The sequence below is a fragment of the Equus asinus genome, chromosome 2 (assembly GCF_041296235.1).
Source record: "Equus asinus isolate D_3611 breed Donkey chromosome 2, EquAss-T2T_v2, whole genome shotgun sequence".
Lineage (NCBI taxonomy): Eukaryota > Metazoa > Chordata > Mammalia > Perissodactyla > Equidae > Equus > Equus asinus.
This window is the reverse complement of record NC_091791.1, coordinates 8130902-8144495: the sequence shown is the minus strand read 5'-3', so window position 1 is coordinate 8144495 and position 13594 is coordinate 8130902. Positions and strand designations below refer to the sequence as shown.

General features: G+C 56.2%; 1 protein-coding gene across 11 annotated transcripts in view; it reads right to left on the bottom strand.

Moving 5' to 3' along the window:
- The window catches only part of CTBP2 (C-terminal binding protein 2), a 165856-nt gene that overhangs the window by 23686 nt on the left and 128576 nt on the right, over window positions 1-13594 (bottom strand). Inside the window, exon 1 of one of the 11 annotated variants that reach the window (XM_014832069.3) lies at window positions 2053-2260. The exons of the other annotated variants lie outside the window; for them this stretch is intronic. Coding sequence (XP_014687555.1) covers window positions 2053-2245 — 193 coding nt within the window. The 5' untranslated portion in view covers window positions 2246-2260. Of the gene's footprint in view, window positions 1-2052; window positions 2261-13594 lie in introns of those variants that run through there. 11 annotated transcript variants of the gene reach the window in all.

Genomic DNA, 13594 nt, shown 5'->3' with positions numbered 1-13594 from the left:
TGTCACTAACACCTGTGCCAATCTTCCTCTATTTTGTATGTGGGACGCCACCAGAGCGTGGCTTGATGAGTGGTATGTAGGTCCGCACCAGGAATCCAAACCCGTGAACCCCAGGCCGCTGAAGCAGAGCACACTAACTTAACGCCTACACCACGGGGTGGCTCAACCCTGTATTTTTATAAACTCAGAAGCGAGAGCCTTCTGGGGAGCCCACCAAGCGTGGGGATGAGGCGGCGCCCCAGGCACGGTTTGCAGGAGTGCGATTCATTACCACGGCAGCCTTCCGTGAGGGGTGGAGCCCCTTTGTCCATCCCTCAGTGATGGGTGAGCCTGCTTCACCACCACGGCAGACTCAGAGCAGCCTTCTCCACTGCCCAGCCAACACAAGGCTTCAGGATGCTGGAGGGGCCTTTGGAAACAGCGTTCCTCTCCTCTCACTTTCCTGGATGAAGCCCTGTTCTCAGACCTCTCCCAGGAACATGCTAGAACGCCTCCCTGTCTGGTGCTAAATCTTAGGGTCAGGTGACTCAGAGCCTTGTGTCAGAGATCTCTCTCCCTCTGGAAGGAAGCTTTCAGAGCTTCTCTTCATTCCACAGCTGGGACGCCAAGGCCCAGGAAGATGACAGGGTCCACGGGCACCCGACAGGTGAGCAGTGGGTCTGTGAGCAGATCTGAGCTCCGCATGTCACCACATTAGGCCGGATAGGCGCTCGCCCAGCAGAAAACTATTTAACTCAACTCTGACTGAGGGCTGGCTCCAAGCCACGTGCTGGAAAAAACGGCAGGAATAAAGAACAAGATAGAACAACCTGGCTTAAAACCAGCGCAGGTGAATAAAAAGGAACGAATACTTTCTAAAATAAGAAAGTGGCAATTGGCTGCACTGTCACCAACTATAGGCACTGTGCAAATTTCCTCTAGTGACGAGTGGTACAACCAGGCAGGAAACAAGCTCCAGACAGACCCTGCACACGCAGCCCAGCCTCTCCTCATTCTGGAGCACCAGCCACCTGGACTCAGCTTGGTCTCCTGAGGTCAGGTTCTTCTCCTGAGCCACGAGTACACGAACCACTGCACTGTTCACATCAGAAAAAAACGAGTGTGGGAAAACCTGGCCTAACCAGCTCTCTGGGCACCCAGGGGCTGGGCTGTTGGGGGTGACCCACACTCAGTGGGCTCCCCAGAAGGCCAGGTGGGTCCCACAGGGGCCTGGTTTTAAACTGCTCCTCTGTTCTGATTTTAGCATCCTCTGCAAAGTCAGCTGGAGGCACAGTGGAGAGGCGGCCACGGGAATGCTGTGGTAAGTAGATTAGCTTCTTAAATAAAACATGGATCTTAACGAGTCATGGCCCCCAAGGAGGATGCTCTCAGGCCATCTCTCTTGTGGCTCAGGTAACAGCTAGACAGAGAGTGGGCCAAGCAGGAGGCTCACAGGCTCCCACGTCTCCACCCAACCAGCTGAGTGAGGCTGGTGCTCCCAGGAGCCTGGGCAGTGCCCTCCCCACCCCATGGCTCGCTGGGTGACCGCAGTGTGTGTGTGTGTGTGTCGGGGAGGGAGGGAGGGTGTGGATGTGCACGCACACGGGCAGTGTCCTCTGGAGTGGAAGCAGATGTCCAGACTTATGCCACACCATCTAGTTAAAAAGAAAAGGAGAACTTTCGTGCATCCAGAAAGACCAGCATCTGCTGTCACTTTAACCAGCTCCTCAGAGCACCCCAGGAAGCTGTGCTGGCAGCCTGAACTGTGCAGTGTCCACATCACACCAGGGACCCTGAACAGAGAAACGCGACAGATACTTTCCCTTTTCCAACAGAGCTTAAAGCAAAAACAAACCCAAGAACCACTGTGTCGCTCATCTGAAACGATTCTCTTAGGCCCTCGCACGCCGGCCCTGCGGGCTCTTGAGAAGTCCGGACACCTCCTGCTCTGCTGTGCTGGACGCACCCTCCCAAGGGCGGCTCCTGGTTTTCAGTGTTGGGGCTCTGTCACCCTCGCCAGTCCCAAAGGACCCTCCTCTGTTCCTGGTGAATCCCTCTGCCCCGACACAGTACCTGATGGTCTGGAAAGCAGGTGTTTTCCACCGGGGTGGGCTGACCACCACCCACTCGGACCCTCCCGACTGACCAGGCCCAAAAGGAGGAAGGACGCCAGTGAAAACCACACATGCCCCTTGGAAGACACTTCCACAGAGCAGCAGCCAAGAACGTGAGGCTCCGCTTCTATTTTTGGTAAAATGTGATCCATGTCGTGTATTTCCTCAAAGGCCCAGCCTCATGTGGGTGGTCCCAGAGCGCTGGAGAAGGGAGGAGGGGATGGAGGGGCGTGGCCCGGGCCCAAGAGCGGCAGACACCGGGCAAGGGGAACAGTGATCCCCAGGTGCAAGGACCCATTGGCTTCCCGTCCAGGTGAGGTTACACAACTCACCTTCCCACTTCACAGCCCCTGAAGGGCCAGGCAATCGCTATCCTATGCACGGGCCTGGGGATCACCTCAGCTGCCCCTTCTGAGCACCTCCTCTGCACCTCGTATCCAATAAACAGCTCCGACGGAATCCTCTGGAACATGTTCTCTTACTGCCAGGCACGCCAGGGGTCAGATGACACTCACAGCCACCTGTGCCTCCCCCACACCCTTCCTCCTTGTGGCAGCCCCTCCAAGCCTCTGTTGAACAGATGAGCCTCAGGACTTCACCAAAGACTACACGGCTAAAGGCTAAGGACCTCTCAGGACAAAAGGGGCTCCCAGGAGACTAGCTAAGACCCTGGGGAACAAGTTTGCAGGTCCCAACTTCCATGAGGGCGCTGACCGAAAAGCCAGGGCTCAGCTGATCAAGTGAACGCACTGCTCCCTGGCCAGTGCCCACCTTGGTTTCCCGGGCTGCTGGCCAGCGGTTCAGCACCACAAGAGGGCTGCGACTGGCCGTGAGGTCAGCGGAGGGCATCCTGGGCCTGGTCTCCCCGGGGTGGCACTCTCTGGTTCCAGCTCACATCCCAGGATCCCTGAGATTCTGACTCAAGGATCTGGTTTCAAAGCTCTGAGCCGCTCTGGAGCTCGCTGGAGAGACCACCAGGAACACCCACCCTCTGCTCAGCCTCACCTGCAGATCAAAATCTTGTCTGCAGCCAGGAGGTCTCCTCCGCCGCAGTAATTAGACCAGACTTTACAAGGATGTGCCTGGAAACTGGGACACACCTGACACTGGCCTAAAGTTTTAAAACAGTAAGTCACATGGCCGGCACCACTGTTCTCAGACATTCCTTAACTGATTTTCAATATTTTACTGCATTAATAAAATCATCTGTGCACCCAAAGCCAGAACACACATGGAAACCAAGGTTTGGGTGACTGGGGGTGGTAAACAGGCAACCCCTCACACTGTCCATGTGGGCCCACATCACAAGGCCCATCCTATCGGTCCACAACTTTAGATGGAAGCCGTGCTGCGCAGTTCTCTTGCACCTTTTCATTTAAACCCTTGTGAAAACCCACTCCGGGAGGCACTGTTCCGTTTTACCAACGAGGAAGCGGAGACTGAGAGGTGGGACACACTCGTCCAAGGTCACAGAGAGAACAAGTGGTGGGGCCAGGACTTGAACCCACGTTGTTACAATCCCAGGGCTCACCATAGAGCAACCAGAGACAGCCAGTCCATGCCCACTTGTCACTCCCACACCTCCCTGGGGACCAGCTCAACTCAGCACAACTGGGCACCGGACAGCCACAAACACCAGGCCGGGCGCTGGGACCCGCGGGCTAAGGGAGGGGGTCCGTAAGCTCCCCTCCGCCTGCAGCACCCTGTCCATCAATCACAGATACTCGGCTCGAAATTCACCAAATCAAGAGCCGCTGCCTGGGGTTTCTCACCACAGGGGTGGACCCCTGCCTTTGGGGTCGCTCTCGATTTTCTGGCCTGAGAACTGAATATCAGGGTGGGAGCTGTCATCCTACATAATCCTGTAGCACCAGGGAAGAAAGATGCAAACCCTCCCTCCTCAGTACCTTCCAAGCTGAGATGCCTCCCAGGGCCCACCCTACCCCTCCAGTCTGCTGGTTGCCCCTGGTGCCCTAGAACCACGGAGCCCGGGAGGCCACACCCAGGAAAGTCCGAGAATCCCACAGGACGGTGAGCAATGGTGGGTGCACAGGCCCCACTCCCCAAGCCACTCTCAGGGACACACCGTCACTTCTCAGAGTGCCCTTTGACCCAACACACACCCATAGACCTGGCTGATAAGAAACCTGGCCGCAGGAAATGTCAGCTTGGCCCTTGACCACTGCCCCTAAAATCCCAGGACTCCACAAACACATGCTTTTCCTTGCAGGAAGCAACCTGATGGGGCCTCTGGCACGTGTTCCAGCTGCTCTGCACCTTGAGTGCGTGGGCCGCCAGGCAGGGCCTGCTCAGGCTGGGAAGGAAAAAGCGCTTCCCCCAGGGTCTGCGGACAGAACGAGCCCAGAGGACTGAGCTTCAACCTGCTCAGGGCCACGTGGCTAGGACAGCGAGAGCCGGGCCGCAGCCGATCACAGCTGTCCAGGGCTGCAGGCCTCTTGTGTCCAGCCAGCACCAGCAGCCGTGGTCAGAGTGGGGCACGCAGTTCCATCTCCTTGAAACTGCAGCTGGAGAGATGGCGAAGCCACCAGGCCTTGTCCAAGAGGACAGAGCTGAGAAAAGCGAGCCTTCGCCGCCCAGAGCCACCCACGCGAGGCATTTTCCTAGAAACCCCCAGGGCGTAGGGTGCTCACCAGTGCCCACGTGTCCGTTCCTTGGCTTTCAATTAGACTGAGGGAAAAACGTCCCACAGCCTTTGGCAGCAGCTCTGGGCAGTTTAGCTGAGCCTGGAACAGCTCTGCAGAGCAGTCCCCGGACAGCCAGCTCGGCCACCTCCGCCGTTCCTGCTCTGAGAGTCACTCGCCGTTCAGCTCATCAGCGGTACTGGACCTCATGCAGCAAGGTGGAAAACCAGCCTCGCAAGCGTGCGAATGACACAGAAGGAGAAACAAGCCACGCGGGCATGGACCCGGTCCCCGCCTTCTCTCCGAATTGGCTGTGACAGCCAGAGCCACATCCCAGATGGGAGGGCAATCGCTGGTTCTCGGATGGACACAAAAATCAGCAGAGCCCCAAACACCACGAGCAAGGAGCTCAAAGCCGTTTTCTGAAATGGCGCCTGTCCGAGTGCTGGGGATCAGAAGTCCGCACCCTCGGTCCAGGGCGGCCGAGGCGGGACGCGGGGCCTGCTGCCCTGTCTCTCTCCTCGAGGCCGAGGGACTGGCTGCCCCGGCGCCGCCTCTCAGCCCCAGCTGTGCCCAGGAAGGCGCCACCCGCCACGGGGTGTTTCGTTTGAGTATGTCTCCCATTCTAAGAATGTGCCCACAGCAACAACAGAAGAGGGTGTTTGAGAAAAATAAGAAAGAAAGATGAGAAAAGAAAGAAGGGGCACCAGAGGGGGCTGGAGGAGGCAAGTGCCACATACCCACCGGCTGGCCCGCCCACAGGAACCCCAGTAGGTCAAGGTCAACCCACCACCCCACGGACGCGCCTCCCCACCTCTCGCGGCCACCAAGTATTAGAGGGCCCTCCCACCCAGCAGGGGGGCTTCATACAGTCTGGGGGGACAAGGAGGGTGAACTGTGTGGGCATGGTGGGACTGGGGAAGCCCTTGGAGGGGTCCCTGACCAGGCTGAACACACCCCCACTCCTCCTGGTACCCGGGCGTCCCGCGGCCCCGGAGCAGCCGGGGAAGGACCCTGCCCCTGCAGGCTGGCCGCACCGGGTCCTTCCGAGGCCAGAGCCGGGTCGTCCCTCGGGGAGCAGGCCTGCCCACGTGTGCCCGCGCCCTCCTGGGTCGCTGCCTCAGCCACTGGATTGCCCCCTGGAATCAGATGGAAGGACTCCACCGGCGCTTCTGAGAAATGGACATCAGGCGCTCCTCCCCGCAGGCCCCTGGATGAGCCCGGAGCGGCAGCCCTCTTCTCTAACTGTACTGCCTGGTCCACGTGCCCACAAAAACAAGACCGCCCTGCTTCCTGGCTAGAGGGGCCACCAAGGCCGGGACGGGGACAGAGGCCCAAGTCTTCTAGCAAACTCAGGTTTTCATGCGGCCCTAAACCAAAAAGGAAAGTGATTCTGAAGGAACCTTTAACAGGCTTGCTGGCCGGTGGGCCGGCGGCCAAGCGTGCTGCTGCCCTCAGGCCCCAGAGTCGCCAGGAAGCTGCTTTTCTCCAACACAACAGCTGGTCGGACGTCCCCTCCCTGCTCTTTTCCTCTACAACTTTTTCTTAAAATCCAACCACTTCTAAAGCGTTCCAGGCTCAAAGCCCAGTTCACAGGAAAATACTAGAACCCATCACAAAGTCACATTTATTCCCTCAAATAAAAAGCATCTAATAGAAAAATCCCCAGTGGGGAAGCTGGTTAGGTTGCGAGGCCAGCTTTGAGCACTGCAGACCGACGGGGATCGGACCGGCCCACGCTGGGCGGCTGGCGACAGCGTTCACCTCTCCAGGCAGGGCCCCTGCACCTGAGAAGACTCGCCACTTGCCTGCAGACTTGGCTGCCTCTCCGGAGGTGCCGGCCTGAGGGAGAAGCAGGCACCCCAGGGAGCATTCACTGTCAGCTCAGAAGCAGCCCAGCCCAGTCACACGGCACATCGGAGCTCAGCAACTTCAACTGGATGAGGTCCTGGTGAAAACTAACAAAATTTTAATAAACATTAGAAGACAACACACAGGAGGCTTCAGGAGGCAGCTGAGCCTGTAAACGGGAAGGTGCAGGTTGGGGCATGGGACGAGGAGGTGACATAAGAAAGCAAACTGCAAACACAGAGCTGAGGCCACTTCTTTGGACAGGTGGTCAAAGGCAGGGAACATTCACCTCAGGACTGCTCAAATAAGGCTTCTGAGCAGTAGGTTTGTCAGTCCTATCTTATGCACAATGTGAATCCTTTAAGTGATCTGATTTCCCTCTTTGCATTTGTTGCTAGGAAGCTCAGAGTGCCATTCCTTGTGCACAGGACTGCAGGGAATGCTGTGTTCTCAGCCAGCTTCATCTTTTCCTGTGCTTACGTCTGTCTACTCAATTTTACCCTTGTGTGTGTTAGAACCATTCCTGACAGTTAGGTTTAAATCCTCTTAGGACCAAGAACATTTACACTCCACTTAATCATCTGGAAGAATGAATATCCTTAACTCTCCCAGGAGGCAGCACAGTACAGAGAAAGGGGCTCAGCTCTGCAGCAGCACAGCCTGGGTCCAAGTGCAGCCTGCAGGTCACCTGCCAGGAACAGGCAAGCACCCAGCAGGTGCTCACGAAGCCAGGCGAGCAGTGAGCTTAGTCATCAGCTCCTGGTGTGATGAAGTCCTTGGAGCCCTCTCGGGGGGCCCATCACCCCAATGTCACACCTGGGGAAGTGAGCCTCAGAGCACCTCAAGACTCCTGCTCTGGAATCACCCACTCATCCTCTTTCCTCGTGCTGACATGGACCTCGGCTTCCAGCGTGGACTGGTGGCCCCTCCCTGACTTTACGTCACTGTTGATCTCCCCATGCTGTCCTAAAATGCTGTGCTTGGTGGTACCCCATGGCACAGTGACCAATCACAGGTCTGCAGTTAGACAGGCTGGCTTCAAGTCTCAGCTCTGTTGTGTGAATTGGGGAACAGTACTGAGCTGTCTGAGCCACAGACTTTTCATCTTAAAAGGGGAAATGCCCAGAATCTTCCCAGGGATTCAGATGGTTATTGATAAAGCTTGTCAAACACTCTAGATGGGTGACAATTATTATTGTTTACTGGCCTAAGTAAGCCCTGGATTCTCTCAGGCTGGCTCCCCTGACCCCAGTCCTGGTAGAGGGGAAAGAGACACATCGGGGGCAGCTTGGGTCAGACGCCCCCACCGGCACTTCACGCACCTGTGATAGGAACCCAGGAGTCAGAGATTCCTGCTGCCCTCCCTCCCGCGGAGCACAGCCTGGAGCCCTCATTGTTCCTACAAACTCGGCCCCAGAGTTCCTGCTCACAGGGCTCTCTGGTCTTCACACCACGAGTTGTTCCACTTACATTTGCAAACCCTTCCTGGGATCAATTGTCAACCGCTCTCGGGAGAACGTGTCCCCAGAGCAGCCCACCCTCTCGGTGGGCAAGGGCGTTTGCAGGTTTGATCTGATGCTCTCCTAAAAACTTGGTGAAAGCTGTTTCATTCACAAGCTGCACGCACACTGCCGTTTGGCTCAACGTGACGGCAGCAACCCTTCCCGCTCCCTGAGCAGCGGGGGGAGCAAGTAAGTGAACAGTCTTGTTTTTTCGCCTTTACAGGAAAAAAGACTGGAAAGTCCTCTGCGTAGGGCCGCCTCCGAGGGGGTAAAACACACCAACAGCAGCACAGTAATTCAATTACATTCAGCTTCCAGATTGCTAACGCGGGCTAATCAGTTACGGATTACAAGTATCATTTCTCTTTCACAAACGTAAAAAAAAAAGGTCTCCCACGTACCAGCAAGGAATCTGTGAAACAGCTTTAGAATTCTTGCCTCGTATTATCTTGCAGACAAGAAAGGGGCTCCAAACACCTGGAAACCTGCCCTGTTAACTAACAGATGTTGATTTCCTCTTTTAAAAAACCGTCTCTCTTCCTTACGAGGCTGGTTGCCAAACACACTATGTCTGGTGCGCGGCTCCACCACGGGGCTGGCCCCTCACCCGGCTCAGCCCTGTGAAAACATCAGCTGATGGTGCTGGGACAGCTGGTCACCCCTGAGCAAGAGAACACAGCTGGAGCCCAGCCTCACACCATATATAAGTTAACTCACGATGGTTCAAAGATCTAAATCTAAGAGCTAACACCATAAAACTCCTGGGAAGAAAACAGACACGGATCTTCATGAGCTTGGATTATGACACCGAAAGCTCAAGAAACCAAAGAAAGAAACAAATAACTGGGACTTTAAAATTTTCAAAATGAAAACTTTCATGCTTCAAGGACAATATCAAGAAAGTGAAAAGAAACACAGAATGGGAAAAAATATTTTCAAATCACATGCCTGATACCAAAAGCCAACGAGGACTTCTGGCCTCGCCTCCCGGGCCCCACGGCTCATGAAGACCCAGGCCAAGCGAGGTCCACAAAGCGGAATGCAACTCGGGGAGCCCAGGGCGGGCAGCACACACTGGAGAGAAGGCTCACGGCACAAAGTAACACGCTGAAGGGGTCTGGTGGCTTCTCCTTTTCTCAGCCAGATAACGCACTGGTGCTGACTGGGCCTGTGATGCGGCTCGGGCCCTTGTGCCCCGCTCCGCACGTCTTCCAGGAGAATCTGACCCGCACCATGGACGATACTGCCGCCTGGGAGAGGCAATCGGCTCCAGAGGAATGTGGGGTGGAAGAGATACCCAAACACAAAACTCTTATTTAGAGACCAAAGTCGAATTCAACGGGCTGCTTCCTGAAGGCAGAGGCGGGCGACAGGCCCTGGTGGATGAGGCTCCGCTCTTTCTACACGGAGCTGCTATCCATCCCAGGAAGACGAAACGTCCAGCTGGAGATGAGAAGGGTGACGGGCAACTTGTACCCACTCGGGCCACAGGAAAGAGGGCCCAGGGAAGGGAGCTCGAGTAGAGCTGGCCAGTGCCCCGGCTGCAGTCTCAGCTCCTTCCCCCGTGACAACACTGACCAATCCCTTTAAACTAACTCACAAGAGAGCACAGCGAGGACCAACTCGTTAACTGCCTTCTCTGTGGCCCAGACCATTAGGCAGAAAACCTGCAGTGATCTCGCAGCCCTCCCAGCGGGCCAGGAGCCCACTGTCCCCGGGAGGCAATACTGGGGGTCAAACCCATGTCCCCACGTGACTCCCCAGACCACACCCCTCGTACGATCATTGACACACACCCTTGGGGGGGGTCTGAGCTGTCACGGGGAGACGAGCCCTACAAGAGTTGAGTTCATAGAAACTCCCAGATACGCAGTTTTGTGAAAGGCCCATGAGGCTTGTCCGACTCAGGGCAGCCCTCACGCAGGGACGTCTTCTCCAGGCTGCCTGACCTCTGCCCACCCCGACACTGTCCTCCACAAACAGAAGCAGCAAGTCTGCACCCAAAGTCAGAGGAGGCTACTTTGAGGGGCACAGAGCTGGGGGACAAGCCCGGCCTCTGCCCCCCTCAAATGCCCCACCACCCAGCAGCATACTGTCTCCCAGCCTGAGAAGTGGCCAAGAGACAATGACGATGGTAAAAGCACCATTTTCAAATGAGCCCAGCCTCTAGGCAAGGCCAAGCAGGTTTAATGACCTCAATACTCAAGTTACTCCTTCCTCTGCTCACTGCATTCCCACACGCTCACGAGGCAGGTTTAATGCCTATCCTCCTTAGACAGGGAAATAGAAACAGAGAACTCAATACACTTGCCCGAAGACACACAGCAGGCTGTACACCTTTGAGTCACACATTCAACTACCTTACGTTCCTGGGTTGAAATCATTCCTGGGGTGCCTGGCTTTTCTGGGAGTCCAATAAGGGACCCGAGAAACTCAGACTCAGCCCAATAAAACCAGCTACAAGAACAAAGGGCAAGGCCAAGTTCAGATTGAGGTTAGCCAGGAAGGAGGAAATGACCAAGGTCCAAATTCTTCCGGGCACTGACAGGTGGGAGAAAATCGTTCCCGCTCAGGGAACATAGCAGAGTCAACAGTGGTGGCCCAGAATGACAAAATCAATCCAGCAAGCTCCCAACAGACAGCAGGAAGCATGGGGGCACTAAGAGGGCAGGGAATGGCCACATGCAGGGCCTTGAATGCAGAGGCCACGGCACGTGACCACCAGGGGGCACCCTGAATTCGGAGAGCCATGAATCAGAGAGTGATGTTTTACTCCAAGCATGTGCTCAGTGGTCAGCCCGAAAGACCAACAGAGCACAAAAGCCAAGAGAAGGCCCATCAATTTACTGATGTTGGACGTGCTGCAGTGCAGGGGTTTTACTTGGCAAGGATGTCATGTCAGCACCTTGGAAGTACACGGTGCCTCCACAGAGCCTGAGCGGGAAGGGATGGTGTGCCAAAAGGGCCCTGGCCAGAGGCAGAGGAGAGGCCTGGCTGGGTGGCCTCGCAGAAGCCCCACGCCTGCTTTAGGAGAATGGAAGTTCTTGACCATGGAGGTGTATGCCACTCTGCATGAAAAAATCTGGGAGATGCCCCAGTCACAAAGCAACAGCCAGGACCTTAGCAGGCTACAGGAGGGCGGGACCCCCACACACAGGTCTCCACCTCCTCGGGCTGGTATGAGCAATGCCCCATCCCCCTGGCCCGACCACGACGGCTGCAGTTTGACGGCCATTCTGGAGCATGTGCCCTGCCCTCAACCTTCCCGCCAGTGCACACAGGCTCCTCAGGAATGCTTTCCCAAGCCTCCAGGCTCCAGAGGGCCCTATGTTTTCGGGTCATGGTAATCCCCTCTTCCAGCCCCCAGGTTTGGGTCTCATCCACTTGTGGGTGCCAAGCACCTGACCCGGGGCCGGCACAGAGCAGGGGCTTGGTCAATACTGAAGGATCAGCGAGCCTGCACCGAGCTCACGCCCTGCCTCCTGGGTCAGGGGGCTGCATCGGGTCTCCGGCCCTGGCCAGCAGCCTGGGAGAGGTCTCTCCACCCCTTACCCGTCTCTTCAGCCAGACCATACAAGCTTGACGCAGCAGTGCCGGGCTCACTTCCCCGCTGCTCTGCAGGCCAGTTCGGGGTTGGGTCCCCACACCCCACCTGCACAGGTCCCCATGCGCTGAGATGGGGCAGCCAGGAGAACCTACCCTTCCTGGGCTGGCTCTGCTTTGGGGGTGGGACATAGGTGAGATCTGGGAGGGGGGAGTTCTTTAGGGCCTTCTGGTGGCCTTCTCCAGCCTCCCCCCAGACCGACGGTGTGTGAGTCATCGTCCTCAAGACCAACGAACCGTCTGCTCCCCTACCCACCAGCACAGATCTTCCTGATAGCCAAGGATGAGAAGGAGTCACCCGGTGGGCACCGGCCCAACAGGAGGCACCTTCTCTGGCGATTCCGAGATGACTACAGGTTTTCTTCAGGGGGGACTGCCTACCATGGAGACCAGGTGTGCGCACCTATGGCGCCAGAAGCCAGTGCCACGTTAGCACCACGCAAAACAAGGCCACATGAGTGACGAGCTCTGGTGACAGATAAAACCAGCCTCTTCTACCGCCCCAGTGTAAACGGGCCACGGACACTTCCTGTCCTGTGGACAGCGCCCCTGGTGACGAGATGAGTGCTGCAAACGCACTGAAATCTAGCTTGCATCCAGAAAAATGACTGGGAGGAAACAGAAAAATGGCAGAGAGTAGGCTGGGGGGCTGCCCTTCCCTTGTGGGAAACAGCGCTGGGTCTGCCCCTCGGCTGAGCCCTGTGCAGCCTAAGGGCTCTGCTGTATTTTGGGAGGACAGAAATACGAAAATGGCTGCAGCATTGTTGTCTACATGACATGCCCTGCTGCATCCGTCACAGGGACAGCTCCGGTGACAGCAAACCTTTGGCCGAGGTCGACACCACGTGATGTGGGGGAGGGGGCATCACTGGGTTACAGCCACTGCCGGAAGGTTCTACAGCTTGTGCCAGTCAACCAGGTCAGCGTGTGATCGACAGCAGATCCAGCAGGTGCTGACGCTCACGCGGGGCTGACATGCAGCCCCAGTAATCCCGAGTCACGTGGGGCTGGCGGGCTGCACCGGGGTCCCTCCATGCCTGGTCACCCTGAGCTGCCCGGTCCCCAGACTAGCAAACAGGAGCCTCTCATTTATACAAACCAAGCCAACCGCGATGAAGCAGGTAGTTCAGCTCACAGACCGAGAAAAGCAAATGTATGTTAAAATATCCAAAGCACATAAAAATAAAACCAGGCACTTAAAAACAAACACACCGCACACTGTAAACACACAGATTGCCTCTCCAAAAGGAGAGAAGACAGTCCACTGCCTAGGCATTGATTCCCCGCCCCTCCAGATCACAGGGAAACATCAGGCGAAGACCCAAACGAAGATTTATTCATGCTGGTTGTGCCGCAAATGACCAGGGTGGCTAGATCTAGATTTACAGAGAGCCGTCTCCCATTTCAGCCCCGCTCAGCAGCCGAGGCGAGGTGGGGCTCCGGGCACAAGCTTCCAGTTCCTAGACCTGAGGTCTGCGGTGCTTTCCTTAAAGGTAAACGTTACGCTCTTGGGGTCCAAGCGGCTCGCCAGGAGCATGACTGTAGGTTCCAACAGATCCGAATCTGGCTGTTGATTCTACCAAGGTCGCCACACAAAACGCCATTTATACAGGCTGAAAGCTCCCGGGAAGCCACGCTCCTACCCCAGCCCCTGACACACTGCTTTTGGGGGAGGGTTATAATGAGACGTGGAATGTACGAGAAGGAACGAGGAGGAAAACGGCAGCTACAGGACGGACCGTATGACAGAGAAATTTATTTGCTGGCAGACTTCCGACTGCAGACTCTCTTGGCACTGGCTTGCTGCCATGCAAGTGAAACAAAAATCAATATCCTTTGGTCTGCAAAACAGTGTGTTAACAATCACACTCCTAACAACTTAAATATCTCCCTCACCCCACAC